The following is a 23,823-nucleotide window of genomic DNA, read 5'->3' as shown; positions in this document are numbered from 1 at the left end:
GAATTCACTCAGTATACTGAAGCTGTCCACTGCGCCAAGAAGTAAACGTAAAGCATTTTTAAACGTCAACCAAGGACAGACAACCCGCAACAATATAAATGGAAACGTTTTAAGGCAACTCAATACATGGCACTCCAATAGGTGGTGTATGTGACCAATGATATACATATGTATTTTTAGACCTTTCCTGAAATGGAGGGAATATAAATATCCGACAAGACAGCCCCACCACTGATTGTTTATGCGCCTATGTTGGAAGATTGGAAAGATGTCGTGCTTTCGTGGAACTGATGGAAAAAATCTATTGTCTCAATGGAATTTTGGTCTCACTTTGTCACGATAGCAGAAGAGAAAACAATGGCTGAGGTTTTCACTTTTTCCAGTATATACACAGTCCACACGGTTGCCACATATGGCGGGTGTTGAATAATACTCCGCAAGGTCCTTGTGACCACAATCAGCAATCTTTTTACTCTCCAAAAGTAAGGAATAGAGCAATGAAGCTTAATTTGGCGAAACCTGTCGGATGTTGTTTAAAACAGTATATGTTCATTGTAATACGATATTAAACGTACATGCTTTATGTAACAATCCCATTAACATTTACCTAACACAAAGTAAAAATCCGGTCTAATGAAACGCTTACAATGGATCCAGCTCGTTAACACATAACATGTACTCGCCAAAAGGCGTACAGTATTCATCTCATTGGATAAACTCCGATATACTCCGAACAAGATCTGGATCCATGTTAGATGTCGATACATCTTTTATAGTCCTGGCGTCGTATCTTTGTGGAGATACAGTAGCTTTAATGGCGGTTTTCATCTCCAATAACGATAAATATTTTACTTCACAGGAAATAACAAAAACAACTTGAGATAAGGATTTCAAAGAGATAGCAGCGTTTCTTCCTTCGATTCAGCACTTCAATGATTAGATATATACACGGAGTACTAAATGTATTCCACGAAAATTCAACAATATCTACGGGCGAGTAATGCTGATGCAGGAACACTATTGATAGAGGAATGCTGGTCAGAGCTGATGAAACATGTGGGAATTGGTTCCAGATGCTGTAGAAGATATTGACGCCGACTTTATTGTACTTGAGTAGTTTAAACATTGATACAAGATGATGATATCTTTATATATCAAACCTGGATCCAATACAGAAGATTCTTGTTAGAACCGGCAGATTAGATAGTGAGACTAATTATATTTCAGTGAGGATAGGCAGCGATTTATATATACGTAACGGAGCGCGTGTATATGTGGATCCTCGTACATTAAACACAAACAACTCGATATAGTTTGACCTCGGTATCAGCTGGGACTTTTGAAATTATGGATCCCTATGCACTCTTCCTGATGCAAACAGAATAACTTGAAATGTCCAGTAAGATAAAAAAAAAAAAAAAGACTGACAACCTATCCATTCTGTAGGTGTGGTTATGAAGTCTTGACGTCATTTTGTTATTGTGAAAAGGAAAACATAACAAATATCGTTGTTGACTTCATTTCTGGAGGTGGACAACAGACATGCTTTAAACTATCAGACAATACATTGCTCTCAGGTTTCAACTTTCTGTAACAGTCTGGCCTCCGGTCTGAAAACCCCATCTGTTGCCATCAGTCAATAACGTATGCTATTTCGATTTTATTGAAATAAAATTGATAATCAAACATATTAACAGCACGAAAAAACAATTTTGTTTCGGTGAATTCGACTAAATATTTCAGTGACATCGTAGTTGACCATAAATACCTCATATCGAGACTGACATTTTCGCGAAATGGAAGTTTTAACTTGATAAGCATTTTTTTAGTCATTTTGGACTATTGTAAATCAAGTATAACGCCTTGTGAAAATCATTCGTCAAGTTATCGTTGAAATAAACAAATATTAATTTTATCAGCGCGTGTGCTCTTTATTTCTGGCTTTGACTTCAACTTATTCAGTGCCACAGTCTTGGTCATGGGATTATTTATAACTTACCAATGTCTACATCCATCATATACTTACATGATAGTAATACAAACGGGTAAAATACTTACACAATAGATACACATTATTAACAGAATTAATTATAAAAGAAGTATATAACTGGCTTGTATGAAGACCGTGTGATACACATGCTGTAAACATCCAGCTTCAGGCCTATATTAAAATATACACACTGCTATATAGAAAATATTTTTGAATTCAACTCGATATTTAAGGCATTACAATGCTATACCTTGATACGTCTTTTAATCGTTAATGCTGAATTTCAAAGAAAATGGACTTGTATTATCACGTGGATTTTCTAGTAGGAACCATCTCGGGGAACAACGATCAAAATGGATTGGTGCCTCCCAGAGTTATAAAAAGGAAATAAAACGGACTGGCGAACCCAATTGTTCTACATAAAATGGTGATTAATATTACAGAATTGAGTAAATGGGGACGCCTTAGATCTAGTTATGCTACCATCAGATTGTTTGTGTACATTCTGTTTTGATTTCGTGGAGTTTTTAATGAAGATTAAGATGAGACAAATCAGCATAAGTTATTGGTTTCTGTACACGGGACTCTTCAAATGAAGCATAGATAGTCCGCGTATTAGACATCTGTCTATATGCATTGTTCGCTGACCGTTGCCTTCGCTAGGTCCGATATTGTTTTTCTGTTATTGCGTTGTGTTGTTGTTAGAAATAGGTAAGCAGTGTTGCCATCAGATCAAAGGAGAATGCCACACGACCTACAGACTGTCATCACCCGGCTCCCACACGACCTACAGACTGTCACCACCCTGTTCCCACACGACCTACAGACTGTCACCACCCTGTTCCCACACGACTTGCAAACTGTCACCTCCCTATCCGATTACAGAGTCAACTCACGATACATCGATTAATAAACAACTGGACATCTGTTTTTGACATATCAAATCAGATCCATTTTTCTGATTTGATTTGTAAAGACGTCAAATATTTGGTGACCCACAGCGTCTATGTACAACGCAGATCAATGCATGACCTTTAACTTAACAGCAAGATATAAATGTGGGGTAGCATAATGCTTTACATACTAAAGGTCGGAGGTTGGAACTGGCAACAGCAACACCTATTGTAGTGTCCTTGGACAAGACCTCCCCATTCTAGTTTCCTGTTGTAGTGTCCTAGGACAAGACCTCCCCATTCTAGTTGTCGCAGTGTCCTTGGACAAGACCTCCCCATTCTAGTTTCCTGTTGTAGTGTCCTTGGACAAGACCTCCCCGATACTAGTTGTCGCAGTGTCCTTGGACAAAACCTCCCCATTCTAGTTTCCTGTTGTAGTGTCCTTGGACAAGACCTCCCCGATACTAGTTGTCGCAGTGTCCTTGGACAAAACCTCCCCATTCTAGTTTCCTGTTGTAGTGTCCTTGGACAAGACCTCCCCGATACTAGTTGTCGCAGTGTCCTTGGACAAGACCTCCCCATTCTAGTTTCCTGTTGTAGTGTCCTTGGACAAGACCTCCCCGATACTAGTTGTCGCAGTGTCCTTGGACAAAACCTCCCCATTCTAGTTTCCTGTTGTAGTGTCCTTGGACAAGACCTCCCCGATACTAGTTGTCGCAGTGTCCTTGGACAAGACCTCCCCATTCTAGTCTCATGTAGTAGTGTCCTTGAACAAGACTCCTCATTCTAGTTTCCTGTTGTAGTGTCCTTGAACAAGACCTCCCCATTCTAGTTTCCTGTCGCAGTGTCCTTGGACAAGACCTCCCCATTCTAGTTTCCTGTTGTAGTGTCCTTGATAAAGCCACCCAATGCTAGGCACTTATCCCTTGCTACATGCTATAGTGTCATTGGGTAAGAGTCAAAGCCATTAGTTACAGTGTCTTCCTTGTCATAACTGACGTTCCTCCTGGAACCACTTCTCCAAGTGGACTTTTCATCATTTTAATTCGTCACATGTTAAACGTCACGGTGTAAACTGGATATGCACTTTTACAGTACAAAATTTCCGTCTGTAGATTAGCGCCGAACGTCCAAAAGTTTGGGTTAAATGGTATGCGTGAAATCGACTAAATGTGTCGGTCAAGTTAAATAATTGTACAACTATATTTATCTCTGCAGTAAGTCCTTAGAATATATCGACTATAAATGATTGTAGGTGTTATAGAACAAAATGGGTTTGATTATGTTTGAAGTCCATGATGTCGGTTTGAGCTAATGGAAACCGAATGAAATACCTCCAGTAATATCCCTGAAGGACACCAACTGATGACCAGCATAGCAATGCCATGTATCAAGTCCGAAATTCGGAATAGAATAGAAAACGAATTAATTATTTTCGTCTCGACATCTACGTGTCGGCCGATGATTTGTCAGTCTCTACCCATTACGTGTCTGAGAGCCTGATGGGACAACTGTGTTTATACATTCACACTGCTGGCCATTTCCTGGAAATAAGTTGGACCAAAGACTTCAGTCTTCTCCCATGTCGGATTATACTGTGCAAAATTCATTTCGGTGTGACAGACATGTCTGGTGACACGCGTTTATCCTCGCGTTACCTACGAGGCTGACGGACTGTTTGTTACCAGAGGGGCACGTGTACGGCGCGTGCGACGGCGAGTTAACGACCAACTAAAGTAGGACCGATGTGTCACCAGGAGTTACTGTCCACAGTGGATGTCTCGATTGAAAGACATGTAACTTTGTTGTTATTGAAGTCTATAAGACATCCCCACATTAGAAGGGCATCTATGCGACACAATGATGCTCTTTCGTCCCGCTTTTTGGAGATCGATTCGGTTTTGTTTTGTATTTGCCTTGTGTTCCTAAAGAAGAGTTGCTACTATTTGTTCTCACAAACCGACGGTGTTGCACCAAATATAACCCCGATCAACGTTGGTTTGGTCAGAATAGGTTTAGTACATGGACAGTGTCGTGTTTATCAGGGATAATTCGGAAAACCTTGTATCTGTAATATGATAGAGCTTACGTAAAACATACAATTGCGTTTTCGAGCATTTATGATGTAACGATGATGTTAGGATAAAATTGAAATATGCACATGTATGAGTCATCGATTGGTTATCTTACACGTCAAATATTCATGTTATTGGCAGATTTTCTCGAGATAAGCACTATGACAAATCAAAACTCTTTATTGTCTAATAGCTGTGTTTGACCAGGAACAGAGAGAGAAAAAACATGGCGACGTGTTTGGATGATAAAGCTCTCGATATATTGTAAAGGTTCAAGGAGGCCGTCACTAAAGGCGAACTGATTAAGTTGGGGCACTGACACCGTGAAAGTAATATTACTTTCGGTGCAAAATTCATGCAGAAACTAGTTTGGATACCACACGACCCTGTTACGTGTACTTTTCCGAAGAAGCAAAATCAGCGCCAGGTTACACAGATTATCATGCGCAATGAAACACATTATTAAGATGGGAAAATGGAATGTCATATATGTGAATGTTTTGAGGATCTATTCTTCTACTTTTATGACGTCTGTTTCTACGTCTTTTTGATGTTGATCACCCATATTTACGTTCGCAGATAGACGTGTCCCGTACTTATCAATATAGTTAGTACATACATAATAGTTTTCTCATTCCCTATAGGTTACATTACCGTTATGTGTGTGGTCTGTACCTGTATTTAATGCTTGGACTGGTCATTGTACTGTAGCCAACATGTTGTTCATGTTGCCAGAAATAAAAAGAAGCATACCTTTTACCTATAATGTGATACTGCCGAAACTTCGTCTCAAAGCTGACGTTAATTTATAGTTCTATGAATAGCTTAACAAATGTCTCTATTTCCGTTGTTTCATTTACATTAATGCCAAATATTTATATGTGTACATTAGGAAGACAGTTACAATGTTGTAAAAATAACAATATCAATAGTATGGAACAAATACGCTAGTTTCTGATGTATCGTTATCATTGTTTATATTAATTTTGCTTTACCAATTAGTGTATCCATAGAGGGAAACAATAACACGTGTTGAGTGGTGCACACGAGGTGCATACTGTGCATTCGACACACACATTAATGAGTCCGTAGTCAGTAATATGTATGTCCTTGGTTCTCGTTTCACTCCTGCCTTCCTTGTCTTTTGTGATGTAGAGAGGAATGTCTGTGAACCCCGCTTATGTTTGGTTCGCACTTGAATGACTAGGTGATTGATGTTGTGCATCTCTTAACAGATAGCAGGAGTACAAAAGTTATAGAAAATACCATGTACACTGTATCTAAGGCTATCCGGGGTTTTCTAACAGCTTTATGTTATACCGGTGTTGTTTGATTTATTACTAATGATTTTTTGTTTTGCAAATAAAAGACTACTCTTCAATTTAGTCTGTTGTTCTCCGAAAACAATAACACATGCATTTATAATAAGGTTGGTCGGCTGGTGCAGTGGATAGCGCACTTGCCTTACACCAAGGCGGCCGGGGTTCGATTCTCCGATTGGACGTGAAAAGGTCGGGGTCACCAGTCCGACCAATTGGGTTTTCCCCGGGTACTCGGGTTTCCTCCCACACTAAGACCCCCATGTGCTACCATCCGGGCCAACAAGAGTGATTAATTTGAGTTGAAATAACTTGTTTCATAATTGTTTTTTTTTAATTTTTATCATCATTAATAAGGTTCATTCTCAAAATAAAAGTAACAAGTTTTCCTACAGCACAATAGAACCTTAATAATATTGGAGCTATTTATCTTCAAGAATACTATACTAAGATTAGACTATGCGAACTTGATTCGTAGGGAGCTAATAGCCGCATACAAACATCCTAAGGAACCTGGGGCTTGGCTATGTCTGAAATGTTATAGAGGACGACGATGTTTACTTTTTAAATTGAAATCGGTCATATCGGAATCTGACCATTTCACCCTGTCACCTGACAGTGTTAAGGTATACTTCAGTTTAAACATATTTTGTTGACATGTTGTTTAAATAAGGGATTATGCACAAAATAATCGGTAGAACAATGTCAATATTTAAAAATGTAGTATGTCAATGTAGAAAACAAGCAAAGTAAATAATTTTACTGCGCCATATGGCCCTAGCCCATGATTCATCAGTGCTATGACATGTTAACAGAACACCAATCCATATCTAAATTAAGGTGTATCTTAAACGTATGTACATTGTAGAAATTCCGTGTAAGGGAAGGTGCCTATACAATCATTTATAACATTACAAATATATAACGTTACCCATTTATAACGTTACACATTTATAACATTACACATTTATAACATTACACATATATAACATTACACATATATAACGTTACACATATATAACGTTACACTTTTATAACGTTGCACATATATAACGTTACGCATTTATAACGTTATGCATTTATAACATTACACATTTATAACATTACACATATATAACATTACACATTTATAACATTACACATATATAACATTACACATATATAACGTTACACTTTTATAACGTTGCACATATATAACGTTACGCATTTATAACGTTACACATTTATAACATTACACATTTATAACGTTACACATATATAACGTTACACATATATAACGTTACACATATATAACATTCACATTTAANTAAAAATGCAAGGATTGTTTAATATATTTAATGTAAAAATTCACACAAAACTTTGTAAATTCATAGAAAAGCTTGAAAAAATATTAACTTAATTTCTGTACTATTTGTGTACTTCTATATGTATCTATGCTATGTACAATGTTGTAATTGTGTACATCACACGCCATGTATCATACTTACTATATGTATGTGACCTCTTGTTACACACGTAAGTGTGTCGGAGTGAATAAATAAAAACTTAGAACTTAGATAAAACGGCAGATAATGGACATTGGTGATGATAACCCCATTCCTGGTTTATATCAGTCACGGTGTAGCTATTGTAATTACACAGATTAATCGTGACTGATCAAAATGGCGTTACTCAACCATCGTTGTCATACAAGGTCAGCCAAGGTCTATGGTCGAGTATCCTCTGGCCCTTTCACCATCCCTCGGACCTGTTGACAAAGACAAGTGATGATAGCATTATGTGTTGATTGATGTTGTCAGTTAACCTTCACAATATCACCGACGGATCCGATTTGCTCCTGGCGTGAGGTTAAGTTTGTAAACAATTGGCGGTGTTTTTTTTTTATTGACAGACATAAATAATTAAGATATTATCAGCTGCTTGTATCGTCGGACAGTGTGTCCTAGAGCGACCATTCAGAAAGTGACTGTCGTGTAAATTGTAAGTGTTTTGTAAAATGAATTATCATTGGTCAATTTAGATAGATCCAGGAAATGTCGTCACCACGCGCGTGTGATGTATCGCTGTTTCAGAAATCAATGACGCGTATTGCTTAAACCATTAACAATAATGATATTGATGAAGCGCATCAGACTAACATAGAAAAGGTTTCCGGAAACGTCAACGAAGCAAAGGCCTGATGTCTTACTTAATACTAGAACTGAAGAAGCTTATTGTTACAACGCAGTATGAATAATATTCCACTAAGTAATGTAGACAAACAAGACACAGTCAGTATCTAGTTTAAAACTTTCCCGTTTTGAAAGTCCCTGATCCTTTCATCTGGAATCCCTCTAAAGTATCATTGTAAATATATAAAATATCTGTAATTTGTGAAAATACTGTTTCCAAATAAAACCACTTCTGCATGAGCTGCATTGATCTGAGGGATCTAGCCAAATACGGAACGAACACAGTCCCGTATGGGAATTAGGTTTGTTTGATGTTTAGATTGAAGAGGTCGTTATGGGACTTTTCTAGCAATAAAACAGTCTTTACTGAAGGACATATCAACACGAACGTGCCAAATCCTGACGACTAAGCTAGGAAGGGTTGTTGTGTATCATCACAGTAACCTCTTCTGGGTATTCCCCCTGATCCCCGTAATGTATCGACCTGTATCACGTACCAAAAACCTAAAGTTCACTCCCCTCTCGTCAACGTACGAGTAGTGTGGTACTTCTCAGTGTCCTGTGAAGCCAAAGACGACGTTTTCAAATGTGGTTGTTTTGTTACAATATATACATTACACGGGGTTATTACGGCATGCTTATTGTTGCTTGTTTTTTCCAAGTAAAATGTAATCTCGTAACTTTGAAATAAGTCATCACTGTAATTTATTTGACTGGACAATAGAGGGTCAAACTCAACATCGAACCACCGCGGTTCCTAAGGTTCCATACTAAATATCTAATCTGCACTCTTGAAATATGTCATGACAGTAGTACCTGTGCTTAGATCAAATTAAGTCGGTCAAGTTAACCGTTATGCTGCCGCGCAATTCACCTTTATCACTTTTAAAACGTTACTCCGAGATCGCAGGTGTGCAGGACTCGTATCGTCCGCAAGATGGCGCGTACATAGACTTCGCTTTGTCATGACGAAATTTAAAGGTGCCTTGATTCCCCAGAACTTGATACAGTCTTGATGTAGTGCTCGACAATGGCTTTTTACGTACATGTAACATAGCGTATGTTCATTTAGACCGATTACCGTCGTTCTGATCTTGGTAACATGTGTAACAGCAGTCATATTGCCTGTCTAGAACACATGTCATTCCGCCAGAGCAAACGGATGTGGCGTGTACAATGGAGTATTAAGTCAAAATCACACAGACTGTCTATAATGGTAGCTGTACTAACTAGTAAATGTTCTCGAAGATTTCGATCTAAAAGAATATCGATCCTATCTTTGAACCAGATGACGAGAACTGGCGCCAACTTAAATTTCAACAATTACAGGAACATATTACTGTAAATGGATGATTTCGTTTATTTCGTTTAATACCTGGTATAGATATGGAGCCAGTAGGAATGCCTTGCAATTTGACTTCCGGTTTTCTCTGCTCGACGAAGAGGAAAGCTACGTAGCACAAACAAAAAATTGACATTTTGTTTTGTTCTGTAAATAGATTGTTTATGAACTTTCCTGGCAATGGTCAAACATGCTTATCATGGTGATGTGAATCTCTCTACATATACATATTAATCAATGTTTTCCAAAGAGAATTTACGAGGAAAACACAGCAAGCCTGTCCACAGGTTCAAATATTTGTGGTCAGTAATTTTGACTGTTACCTGGTAAGCTGATTGGCTGACAGCGGCACGCAACAACTAATCAGAATTACCAATCAATAGTTTTGACTGTTGCATGGTAAACTCTTGATTGGCTGAGAGCCGCGCCTAACAGCCAAGGTTTAAAGAGGCTCAGGTTTATATCTGATAGATTTTATTTTTAATTGACGATGTAACAAAACAGTTGTTTAATGTCTTGAAAGTAAACAAGCAAAACTATTTTCCTCTGTGTCGAGACCAACCGGATGAACTGTCTCCCGATGCCCAGGGAAATAGTTCATCACGCAGGTCCCAACTGTTTGCTGTAAAGGTATGGACCAACTGTATGCAGTCAACATATACTGTATCCTACAGCATATTGGAGTTACAGTGGGATCATTGAAGGAGTAAAACATTGAGTTAAGGTCACTCTATGTGCGCCATATGCACCGGATACAATAGTGTTTGTTGGTAAAAAGGGTATTGCATGAAGAACGCTGTTGCGTATTAATGCAATATTTGAATGTGTCGAAATTTGCATAATCATCGACCATTAGGTGTTTCTGGAAAATGCTTGATCGATATCCATACATAAATGATCGATTACCTAATTTGATCGACAAGACACTTGTGTTGTGTATTATTGATCACTAATGTTCCCACTCGGTACTGGACGGCTTCATTATTCCGAGCCGTGTGAGCTTTCCGTTTTTGGCCTGGTCTGTGATGGGAAATCTCGTCAAGCCGAAGATTTTCTCGCCATAAATTGCGCAATCCATCAGGATTAGCCGCTCCTGATACGTTACCAGCAGTTAATCGTCCAAAAACTCCTAATATACATTGACGTATGGGAATTCCAAACAAAATAGTTCATAGAAGATTAAAGACACGTGGAATCAGGTATGCCAAAACATCCAAGGAACAATGTCAATGGTCTGATATGATTTTCTAGGATACAGTTATACATAATTTTGCCCCAATAACTCGCCACATACGTCACTTTCTGATTGGCCCTTTCTTAGAATAATGTGTCTGTGTAGGGTTCATACTACCGTGTCCTGGTATGTATGCCATTTGTGCGAGATAACACTTTAAAATTACCATGTAGCACCCCATCCTAAGACCAAGGAGCGACACGACTTATGGATTGCCAACAAATTGGAAGAAAAAATAAAGTTTTACTTTAAAAACTAAATTAATTTGCGTCGTTGAGTTTCGCTTTGTGAACATTTCTGCCGATAAAAGGCTTTTAAATCTGGCATTTAGTAACAGTATACTCAACATGTGTCACCTTTTATCAACTGGACATTGCTACACAATCGACGTTGCTAGCAACTCGAAATAACTGTATACGTTCGCAATCAGGTAAAGCCACGGAGTTAATTTTCATTTGGTCGGAATCAATGTATTAGCTTGAAAAAACAAATATGGGTTTAACCTGTTTTGATTCCCTTGCTTTTTGTTGTCTTTTAACGTGTTAAGTTTCTGGGTTCGTAGGTATGATTCCCAAGATTTGAACTTTTGGACTGTATGCTAGGATCCAGAAATCAGAACAGTTTTCAGGGCTACACTTTTGAGTTCTAAGGAAGACTAACTTGATGAAACAAGTGTGCATAGGCGTATTGGAGCCCTGAGTTATCAACCAATTTAAGGCTGCTAACAGTTTTGTTCAATATATGTGTATAAGTATCGTTTATCAAAAGGTAGTCACGACTGCATACCTGTATATGACCACTGTATTAAAACATGTGAGGGAAAATCTAACGTGGCACGACATGCAAGGCCTCATTTTACCAATCAAAGTCAGAGCGGGTATTGATTAATGAATCAGTATTTTGATGCAGAAGAACGGACAATTCAATACTTTCGCTTTACCACATACTCTGGAGCAGATTATGTGACAAATTTGCATAATTAATTTTTCGAGCTCCTGAAGAACAGATCCTCCGGAATACAATAAGCTTTGTTTTGTACATTTTGTCCCTGATCTGGAGGTGACTCCTGGTGGTCAGAGCCTTGTTGTTTGGTAATCATACAATGGCCGACAATGGTCCTCAATTCATCACAATATAAGGAGTTATGCATATTTTCTAAAATAAAAAAATACGTTGAAAAATCGAACAATTACAAACAATTAACTAGTTCATATTCTTTAATCTTTTGAACTGTTATCCAGTCTTGGAATTTTAAGGGCATTTTATGTAGGGTATATTATATCTCTTTTCAGTATTAAAACAAATGCATTTGCTGACCATAGGTGTTACGAAGACATGAAACGACAGCAAATTCCAAACTCAAATAAATCCAGAAAAACGATAGAACGTCTGCAATGTATTTTGTAGTTCTTTGTAAAATAGTTGCATGTATATATCCGACTTGTGCTCAAGTCAGTTGGCGGGAAAGTAGTGTGAGGCTGTCGTGATGGCTCTTTAGTCTATCGGCTTGGAAAGTAATTGTAGGCGAATCTGTTTTACACGTATGTAAGAGTTTCCGAAGACAGCGTTCCCTGAAGTCAGACTTGTCATATACATGTGCATGTCTCTTTGCCACAGCGGGACCCTCCATTCTCGCATGACATCCACAACCAACCTGTCAAATTTACTTTTGTATAAATTTGTTGCTAAGTGAAGCCCATTACAGAGAAACACGCATTGTAATTCCAGATTAATACCAGGCATCAACTACTGCGGTATTGAATTTATAAAAGGCATTTCATATTCCTAGAGCCATTAGTAAAACGTCATAAAATGTATCCCTAAGGGATGTCCGATATACACGAACCCCGCCACAGATCTCCATTGAGTAACGCATTTTATCAGACACGTATATATCTGAATCAATTTGTTTTCCCTTGCGAAATTAAAGTATGGTAAGACAATGGAACTGCACTTTTCATCGACGAAACGAAATAAAACGATTTGAGATTAAAAGTCTAACTAGATCGGTTCATCTTCTGATCATGTTGGTTTGAAATGTCAGTCGGTATCAAATTGACAAATGTAGCAACTGAACAATATCAATGTAAAATTTGTCAATTTCCAATTATTTCTTTGCTGTAACAGTCATCTCACTTGAGAATAACGTTTATCTCCCTTGATATTTATATTGGAAAGGAATGCTTTGAAAAGTGAAGGAAGCGACCTTAAGTGACACAAATTATTTGCGATATTCATAACTGTCTGTGTTGGATATGAAACTCATTTACGCGTTATTTACTAGTCACATCTGAAGAGTTCACCGCTAACGTCCGTCGAAGTGTTGATTCGATTGAGCTTGACTGTTTCTTATATAAGTTAACTGATATCCGCTGTAAGGTGACATGTCCTGGAGTGGTGTCTGTGATGAATGCTTACATCTGCCGATAATTACCTCCGGTCAATCCGACGTGACCATACGACACAGGGCGTTATAAATACGACATCCCCTACTTACCTAGTTAACCTACACGACAATTTCACTTTGCTTTGTATATCAGCGTCACTCTGTCTATTCGTTCGCCCGTCCACATTTGGATTGTCCATAGATTTCCGACTAATTTTTTTCAACCAAATTTTATGAATCTTTACTCAAGTCTTTTTGACATCAATCTCAAGAGTACAGTTGAATTTCAAGGTCATACGTTCAGGGTCAAGATCACAGTTACCGAATATCTACATGATGACGGGATAACTAGATAATTAGTTTGTCTGTAGGTTTCTGGCAAAAGTTTGGAATCAAATTTCCTTTTAAACTTTTATTGACATTCGATGAAACACGTTTGTATCAATTTCTGTCAGTCATTGGGTAACGTACAGGAGAAACCAAAGTACACTAGAGGTCGGGCAGGTGAACACGTATATATTCAGGTCTGATTTGGGAATCGAACCGCGGCCGTTGTGGTGAAGACGAGTGCGCTCTCCATTGCGCCACCCGACCACCTATGACAAGTACATGTCAAAGCCCTTTTTAAGTGGGAAGGGTCAGCGGCCTCAAATACTTGTGGTTGATGCAAATACATATAATAATACAAGGCTCACTAGCGGATAGCGCACTTACGTTTCAACATGACGACCGTGGTTCGACTCCCAAATCAGAGGTGCAAAGGTAAATCGTGTCACCTGCCCGACCATGTGGGTTTTCTCTAGGTACTCCGGTTTCCTCCCACATTACAGACCCACTGGCGCTTCCAATATTATTAATTGATATCAATTGAAAAACTTGTTTTATAATTGTTGTAATATAATTAAAGATTGAATTATATATTGCTAACTAATACAGTATCTACATCTCGCAGAAGAGTTTGGATGAAATACTTAAATGACTGAATTTATATTTGAAGCTGACAATACTATGTAGTGCTGCCAGACGGTGGTTAATTAGCCTAGTAATAATCCCCTAACATCTCTTTTGTTGTGACGCAATCACCGCCCATAAACCATAAACACGAGCTTCAGGCCCCGCTACTGATGCTGGGAGGAACCGACGGTCCCTAACGATGATGATGAGTGTCGGTACTATGTTTTATGCTCTCAGTCTAGCCAGATCTAATAAGGGTCATGCCGTTTATGTGGAGAACCTCTAATTGCCTATAGATTAATTGTCCAATAGCTTGCTGAAGTATTGATGCACTCTCGCCTCGCGTTCTCGTTCGATACCTCAATAATCTGAGTATTACACCTGTCAAGGAAGATACATGCATTAACTTATTAACTATTAGCTCTGATAGATTTCATAAAGATTTAATTCCGTGCTGATAGATTTTACAAAACTGATGATTTCAATTGGCCCTGCATTATATACGAGTAGTTTTATTTATAAAGTTAGTCTTCAAATGATGAGAAGCGAATGTGTCCACTTCAGAAACCGACTTCAGTAAGTCTACAATTTTGGCCCTCTCAATTAACCCGGAGGAAAATTTAACTTCAAAATATCTTCTGGACATATATGTTACGATGAGGAAACCCCGCATGAAATACCAGGATGATCAACGGCAACTTGTAGAATGACAGTCGGTAAGGCTCTCGTTACATGCAGGATTGCTGGAGTTATCTCCCTTCCACTGCATCTCCATCCAACACAACGCGCGTGAGAGTCTATCGTGCATGCACGATCAAGCAACGCTCTATTTGACGAGTGCTTTTTATTTTGGGCAAAACATTCAGTAGACCTAGCACAATCTTTAGGGGAATACTTTGAAAGGGTAAAAAATGGCCTGTTTTATTTCCTCAAAAATTAATCAAAATTGTACCAATGTACGTTTATAATATGATGTAATAGGGGCTGTTTTCGAAACTTAAAATGTTCATAACATATTCTCCTTATCTTATCAATGTTTTTACTGTTACAGGTAACTTTAAAACTGCTGGAAGCAGAGAAGCGGAAACTTGAAGTTTGGCAGAGAGAACTTAGCAGCACACTCAGCCATGACAACTACAACATGGGCATACGAAGGGTAAGTTTACATACCATCCCTTCTACCGTTCCCGGCTCCCAGTGAAATAGCACTCTTATGAAGAGACAAGATTATAATCTACCAACCCCATTCAACACCACTCCTTAGAATATATGATAAACAAGCAAAGTGCTTTTTTTTTTACTAAATGCAAATCTTGTGTGTAGGATTTTTTTTTATATACTTACAGAAACAGCTCGTCCCTTAAATATATTTAAAAAATAGTGTAACAATGCAATGACAAATTGACTCGTAGAATTGCAATTATCTTCAAATAATTGAAGATGAGCACAGTTAATTAACTGTTTAATTCAGTTGAAAATATCTTCAATTCAGTTCAAGATAGATTGGACCTATTAAATATAGGTTCAATCTATCTTGTACCCATTTTTAACTATTTGAAGATTGTAGTTGCAATAATTTGAATATTGATTCGGCTGCATTCCATATGTGACAAGCACCTTTTGAGTTAACTGTTATAGGTCAACTTTACAAATTGTTTTTGAACCAATGCAGTCAGTGTGTATATTAATGTTTTGATAATTATTTTTGATGTCTTTTTTCCAGAAGAAAGCTGTTCAACAGCTGGAGATGAATGTGAGGTGGGTTAATGTTCAGGATCTATAATGATGCTAACAACTAGCTGTGTAATGACACCGAATTAGATTATCTAAGTCCGTGGTAATGACCAGCCAGCCTTATTTCTGTTATGTTATCAAATAACACAAAGCCAAAAGTTGCTTCATATATATACAGAATGTTTGTGATGATATCTCAAAAGAAACATGAAATATGCATTCCATAAAATGTAACAGTTTATCTTTATTATATATACTTTGTAGTATTACCCTTGTCTGTATACATACTTCTGGCTGGTAAAAGATTTTGCACGTAGGTCAGTTATGTACCTTTATGTTTAGAACATGCCGCGTATGACCTTGACCTCTGTGACCTTGCTTTATGAATAATTATAATTCTTAAGTATGGTAGTGGAGCATTTGTGTTCTGCAGACACATATCTTATTTATCATTTAACTTCACATGATATTGATCAAATTGCAGCACTCGCAATTTGCTATCATAGAAAACAAAAATAACATTTCTTTGTTTTAAGATTAAACAGGCAAGGGCATATGATGACAGATCTTATTCAAAGTCATATTTTATCAAATCTAGCTGGAACAATGAATGTGTCAATGTATTTTAAGAGTTTTCATTGACTTAAGTAGAGGATATGAATTTCAAATGTTGTAACAAAAGATTTGTTTTAGCAGCTAGAACAAGTCTAAAACTATTGTATCAAAAGTGTTGAAGATTTAGTGTGTGATCAGTTAGGGTCCCAAATGCAATAACAGTCAACTATAGTTAAAATATGAGATTTTTAATTCATAACAAATGTTTTAGCCGAATCCAGCAGCAGTACAGTCAGTTAGAACAGGAATATAAAACAGCAGCCATGGGAGCCATGAAACGCAAGTCTAACAAGAAGAGGGTGAGTATACCTGTTAATGAGTATAACTTGTGCCCAAGGCCACTTTAAAGTGGCACAACACTGAATTATCACAGCTTGAACACGGCAGCATGCTGTCCTACCAGTCACACTATTCTGTTTATGAGCATGTTTAGTAGTATCTGTTAGTGAGTCTGTATGATACAATAATGTTTGTGAGTAACTGTATGTGAACATGCATGTTTTTGAGTACAAGTTGTAAAGGAGTAAATAATTGTTAGTGAGCATATTAATGTTTGCAGGTTCTCAGAGGACTGGCTGTGCTCTGCTAAAGCCGTCCTCTATTTCTTCATTGTTTCCCGAAAAACAGGAAAACAAGAATTCATGATAAACTTGTTATTTTTGTGGTTTCTTGTCGATCAAACCATCTTCAATGTTTTAAACATGCTAATTTAAATATTGTAAGAGTTACTTACTTGAAACATAATGAAGTTTGTAATAGAAATCAAAATCAAAAATAGCTGCTTTACATTAAATGTTGGACTTACAGAGTTTTGATGAATGATTTTTATATCAATGCAAAGCAGTAATAGTTTATAAGATCTCCATTAATGTTTCATGATGTACTCAGACAGTGCATCTGTATGGCAAAATTGATATAGATTTGAAATATCATAGCTAGAGTTATTTCCCTTTGTACAGTTGGCTTGACCATGGTATCAAAGAAATGATATACTTTTTATATGAATTAAGTTATAATAAATTTCAACTGTCAACATCTTATATACTTCATGAAAAGTTTGGACCATGGAGCATTCAGGATTCAAAAAACCTTTTATCTGTTTTCCTCAATTTATGTCAGAACCCTGTCATGACGCCAACATTTCTCTGATCAAATGGCGGCGGCAGCAGTATATCATGGTTTTACTCTAAATAGTTTTATATGACGGATCACCCTGGACCAATATTAGTTCTTGGATGTTTTGTTTTTGTCTAGAGTTGACTTGCTTGAATAAAAGTCTCTTGTGCTCCACTGAATGTCAACATTGAGATGGTTTTATTTCAACAATGACGGCCATAATTACACTGCCAGTCTAGGTGAGCTGTATACCAATGTTATCAAACCAACATGACAGCAAAAAAGTGGAGCATATCTTTAGATTGATGTGGGTTTTATCGTGATAGATATTTTCTTTCAGTAGAAAATCTACAACAATGTCAAATTGATTGGTGGGATACTGTTTCTTGTAATGGAATGTGGAGCAGGAGAATCCTTTGTAGACAGCCTAAGAGTAGTTACATTTTGGGAGAGAAAGGGGGGAAACAAATGTCGGTCAAACTAAGGAGAATATATGAGATGACCGTTGGGAAGATAGATTTTAGACAGCAGAGATCCCAAGACTTTACACATCTCTCAGTCTGATCCGTTTTCTATAACAGAGCTGTCCTGTTCTGTTGGGATCTGTCTGGGTCATGATGTGTCTGCTTTTGTGATAAGTCCTGCTGGACTTTTGCCTGTACTGTTTGGCCCTTCGTGGTAATGGCCAGTAGTTTTAGGGAGAGTGATACGGTAATGGCCAGTATCCACAAACTTCTGTAGATACAGCATTACAATAATGGTTCTGGTGTCAGTAAATATTGATATATATCTAGTCTTGTCGGGGATCTTCCAACTTTTTTGTTTGTCTGGTAGACTTTGTGTTAGAACCATTATAGCTGTCTATAACAGCTAGGTATAGGTATCTTCGGTTTCTTTCACATTTTACTTGAGATGTCTATTCAGCTATCTTCGTTTTCACAAGAAATGTTGAATTTACATTTTTAAAACTTTAGATGAAGATATCAACAATTCCTTTTCTCCATCTGTAATTACCTTGTCCTATTGCAGGATAAAATGGGGGGGCATTTAGTGTTGCCCATGTCAGTCCCGTCCCGTTGCGTCGCGTCCTGTTCCATCCATGAGCGTGGGCATTTAGTCTTGCAGACATTTTCTAATTTTTTTTTATTATTTAGGGAATAGGGCCTGTGCATCTGGAATTGGGAAAATTACGTTTCAGTTATCCAAACTGGGAACTTCTATAGAATTATACCAAAATGTTCATATATATTTAAAAAAGAAAACGTTGCCATCTAAAAGACTAACAAACCCTTGTCATCAGAATTTATGCTAAAAATTCCTTCCCAAAATGGTCCCCAAAAAGCGAAGTAGTCCACATGAATCTGTTTGTCCACAGTGTCTTAGGTTAGTGTGTTTAGGATGTAACCTATTGTATATCTAGTTGCCTTATCATGGAGTATCAGTTTTCTTCATGATCTTTTAGTCTGTGGCTTTTGTCCATCTCATGATCTTACCTTGGTGTGCTTGTCTATTCAGGATGTAGTTGTTTTCCATTTAGTCTCCTTGCTCTGGTATGACCTTTTGTTCATTATGTGTCTTTTTGTCTTCCTTGCTACAGAACCTGTGCCTTAATTGTGTGTCTGCCTTTAGGATGTGTCCTTTTGTTCAACTTGTGCCCTTTCAGTATTTGTTCAGTATGGATAATTTTGTCTATCAAGTTTCCTTGACTTGGTGTGAGCATTAGCTTATTCTTCTTTAATTAGGTCGTCTTGACCTTGACTTGACAGTCAAAGATCAGATGATCAGTTCAATGAAATTTTTTCGTTACCCTTAAACCATTGAATATATGTTAATAAATCCTAAGTAAATGTAACCTGCATAAGCCATGGCAGATGTGCAGTGTTCCATAATTAGGTCACTGTGACCTTTACAGATAGGTCAAAAGTGCAGAATTTTCAGTGAGGTCTTGTCCTGGCTGTTAAATTTAGTCTGTTGACTTTATCTCTGTTATTTCCATATTATCTCTCTTTTTTTATTTATTGAAGCTCTTTCTTTTTTGTCCTTAACCTGGTGATGTTGTTTGTAAATGTAGCGGAAATGGACTGTGTCATTTTCCAGTGACCAGGTAGCTCAGTTTGTTAGAGTGTCCGTCGAGAGTTTGGAGGTCCTGGGTTGGAATCCTAGTCAGGCTGTCCATTTCTCTTCTCCTATAACTTATGTCCTGCAATCTGTCCCGTGTCTGTGGGGTGTCTTCCTACAACCTATTTGTTTGGTGTCCTTTACTTGGTGATGTTGCTGCACTTGTTACAAGTCAAAAGTGGTGTTATTAAAATGTATAAATAAAATTCTCTACGGAAAACTGTGCTGTTTTGCCATATAAATACATGTCTTCAAAAACTCTTTTTGATGTCTCAATTTATGTTTGTTCTGTGATGGATTTCCATGCAGTGAACCTTATATTTATTTTTATGTATTACCTGTAACAAACGAGGACCTTTGATTAGTTAAATATCTTTAGACTAAATCAATCTTTATCTGTCTGTATGAAATGAAGATTTGTGGTGTGAGTTGATAGTCCTTTGTTATTCTGTCTTTATTGATCAGTAGAAGGGTCACCATTCATCAACTTACTCATGTGTGTTACACAATGGTCCTAATCAATCTTCATTTACTGTTTTAAGTTAAAACAGTTCACAATACTATTCAAGGCAGTTGTCGGCCAGAATGTATTTGTTTCCTCTTTCTTATAAAGTAGAAGGTTATTTATCCAAGCACTGGTGGCTTTTCAAGTAATGCAAATCTGTCTTTATACTGATGAGAAACAAGGACTGCAAATCTGTCTTTATACTGATGAGAAACAAGGACTGCAAATCCGTCTTTATACTGATGAGAAACAAGGACTGCAAATCCGTCTTTATACTGATGAGAAACAAGGACTGCAAATCCGTCTTTATACTGATGAGAAACAAGGACTGCAAATCCGTCTTTATACTGATGAGAAACAAGGACTGCAAATCTGTCTTTATACTGATGAGAAACAAGTACTGCAATTCTGTCTTTATACTGATGAGAAACAAGGACTGCAATTCTGTCTTTACAGATGAGAAACATATTAGTACTGCAAATCTGTCTATACAGATGAGAAATATATTAGTACTGCAATTCTGTCTTTACAGATGAGAAATATATAAGTACTGCAAATCTGTCTATACAGATGAGAAATATATTAGTACAGATGAGGAATATATTAGAAATATATTAGTACAGATGAGAAATATATTAGTACTGCAAATCTGTCTATACAGATGAGAAATATATTAGTACAGATGAGAAATATATTAGTACAGATTAGAAATATATTAGTACAGATGAGAAATATATGAGTACTGCAATTCTGTCTTTATACAGATGAGAAACATATAAGTACTACAAATCTGTCTATACATATGAGAAATATATTAGTACTGATGACAAATATATTAGTACTGCAAATCTGTCTTTACAGATGAGAAATATATTAGTACTGCAAATCTGTCTATACAGATGAGAAATATATTAGTACTGCAAATCTGTCTATACAGATGAGAAATATATTAGTACTGCAAATCTGTCTATACAGATGAGAAATATATTAGTACTGCAAATCTGTCTATACAGATGAGAAATATATTAGTACTGCAAATCTGTCTATACAGATGAGAAATATATTAGTACTGCAAATCTGTCTATACAGATGAGAAATATATTAGTACTGCAAATCTGTCTATACAGATGAGAAATATATTAGTACTGCAAATCTGTCTATACAGATGAGAAATATATTAGTACTGCAAATCTGTCTATACAGATGAGAAATATATTAGTACTGCAAATCTGTCTATACAGATGAGAAATATATTAGTACAGATGAGAAATATATTAGTACATGTACTGCAATTCTGTACATCCTTAAAAAATGTCCTTAGCTGTTATTAGGACTATAAACTGTTTTAAACAAAAGCAAATCAAGAGGCACAGTCTACACATTTTTATATTTTCTATTTATTTAATACATACCAAAGAGTATAAAAAGGGCAAAAAGCAAGAAATGTCACCATAACCATCAGGATTCAATAAAGGACTTAATTGAATCCATAATTGAATTTTTAATGTGTTTCAAAATGTCTGGAAGCCATACCTAGCTATTGCTTACCTTGAAATCAACAAACCTTGAAATCAACAACAAAAACATATAAGCTTTGTGGAAGAAATTGTCAAAATCGAAAAATTAACTTTTTAAAAAAGAAAACCAATAAAGGCCAATAACATCTTTAGGTAGGCATAAAAATGGAGGGTTAGCGGAAACATTTTTTTTTTATTTGGCCTTAGAACTAGCTACCATTCAGTAAACTTGGGTTTTTATGCAGTTCAGCTCAGTTTTTATACATGTATGTGGCAGGCCTAAATTAGCACTGTCAGTACCCAAGACATGCTATAACAGACTTGTCTGTTGAAAGTGGAAGGTAAATTATAGATGTAGATAAGCAGAGCACTAGAGCTCATCTCAATGAAAATTGTATTGGTTTTATTAGAAATGGATCTGAAACTAAAGTGCACTTTAGCTTTGAGAATTATCTTTATATTGTGTTCAGCTGAAGGTGCTGTATTGGTCCTCTGGGAGTCCCTCTCCACCTTATGGTTGACATATATGGTAACAGTTACTTTAATCTAACTAGTACTACTGACACACTTAAAATGAACTGGAAAATACTTTGGAAGCTTGAGTTTAAAATCATACGTGGCAAATTCAGAGACTGCGAAAAAGGGGTTGGGGTGATGTTCACACTGCACATAACTAAATATTGATGGAAATAACATGTAAATAATTATATGCGTATCTGCTTATGACTTATTAGTCATTTCAACCTTTGCCATATCTTTTTCTTTTGTTTTTTAACAGTATTTATTTTTCTTAACTCTGTTGGTGAAATTAGGGTGGTAGGTGTTTGGGCCCCCTAGGGACTGTCACAGGACATTAAACAAAACAAAATCAAACCTAAACTGCAAAATATATATTAAAACAAGTGCTTATACTCTATCTGTCATAAAGATATAATCTATTTTTGAAAAATTTACAGCCTATTTTCAAATTATTTTTTAATATTTCTTCGTTTAATCTTTACCTTCTTATCTTTACCTTCTTGACTGTCCTATGACTAGGTCATCATGGTAATGAGGATATAAAAGAAAGGTGACCGATTTGTTCCTAGCTGTCAGGTTTTCTGGTACAAATGATTTCTTTGACCTTTTTGATGACATGAAATTGTTGATAGTTTGTGGCTTCTGGTCAATAAATATGTCCTGTTTATGTCAAAAGGGCTGTGATAAAGCTTCATGGATCATTAACACAGAAATGAACAGATTTGCCGGACCAGTGATTCTTGATCAGTATACTGTCCATTGTTTTTTTTCCTTGGTTGGTTTCTCCGGCTGTTTTCATGCCATTCTAATTCTGAAAATTCCTACAAATTGTGTGTCTAACACCTAATAAAACAACTTTATGCCTGACCAGATGTCATCGTCCATCTGTTGTTTTTGAGACCGGTAATATTCTGATTTCTGTCAATTTTAAGGATGCCAAGCTCTGTATACCAGATGATGAAGCCCCTTTAAACAACAGTGGGAACCCATATATAGAGTTGTTTACTATTTTCTATATTATACAGCTATATCTACTAACAAAACAATTTCTAGATGACCCTGTTTCAACCTCCTCTTGTCCTACAGAGATGTTCTGGAGTAGTTGGAGGAATGCCTAGGGGTTTGTTTATGTATAAACACTGTCATAGACCTCTACACGAAGGCCATCATCTATACTCCAGTTGTATTGTGTATCTGAACATGACCTTGCTCACCTTTCATTTTAATGGACAAATAATGACCAGTGTTTACATACTGATCCTCCCCTTTTACCTATCCTTCACCTCCCCAAGTTATACATAATGATCAGTATCTACTTCTGATCCTCCCTCAATC

At 36.9% G+C, this 23,823-nt stretch overlaps 1 protein-coding gene across 1 annotated transcript in view; it reads left to right on the top strand.

Annotated features, from left to right (window-relative positions):
- The window catches only part of LOC110443179 (ras-GEF domain-containing family member 1B-like), a 99,459-nt gene that overhangs the window by 16,501 nt on the left and 59,135 nt on the right, over window positions 1–23,823 (top strand). The window contains exons 2-4 of the mRNA XM_021487223.1: window positions 15,416–15,520; window positions 16,088–16,122; window positions 16,925–17,012. Coding sequence (XP_021342898.1) covers window positions 15,416–15,520; window positions 16,088–16,122; window positions 16,925–17,012 — 228 coding nt within the window. The remainder of the gene's footprint in view (window positions 1–15,415; window positions 15,521–16,087; window positions 16,123–16,924; window positions 17,013–23,823) is intronic.

This window comes from Mizuhopecten yessoensis, unplaced genomic scaffold (genome assembly GCF_002113885.1).
Source record: "Mizuhopecten yessoensis strain PY_sf001 unplaced genomic scaffold, ASM211388v2 scaffold716331, whole genome shotgun sequence".
In the NCBI taxonomy this organism is placed as follows: Eukaryota; Metazoa; Mollusca; class Bivalvia; order Pectinida; family Pectinidae; genus Mizuhopecten; species Mizuhopecten yessoensis.
Note: the sequence above shows the minus strand (reverse complement) of the source record. Positions and strands in the feature narration are given on the sequence as shown.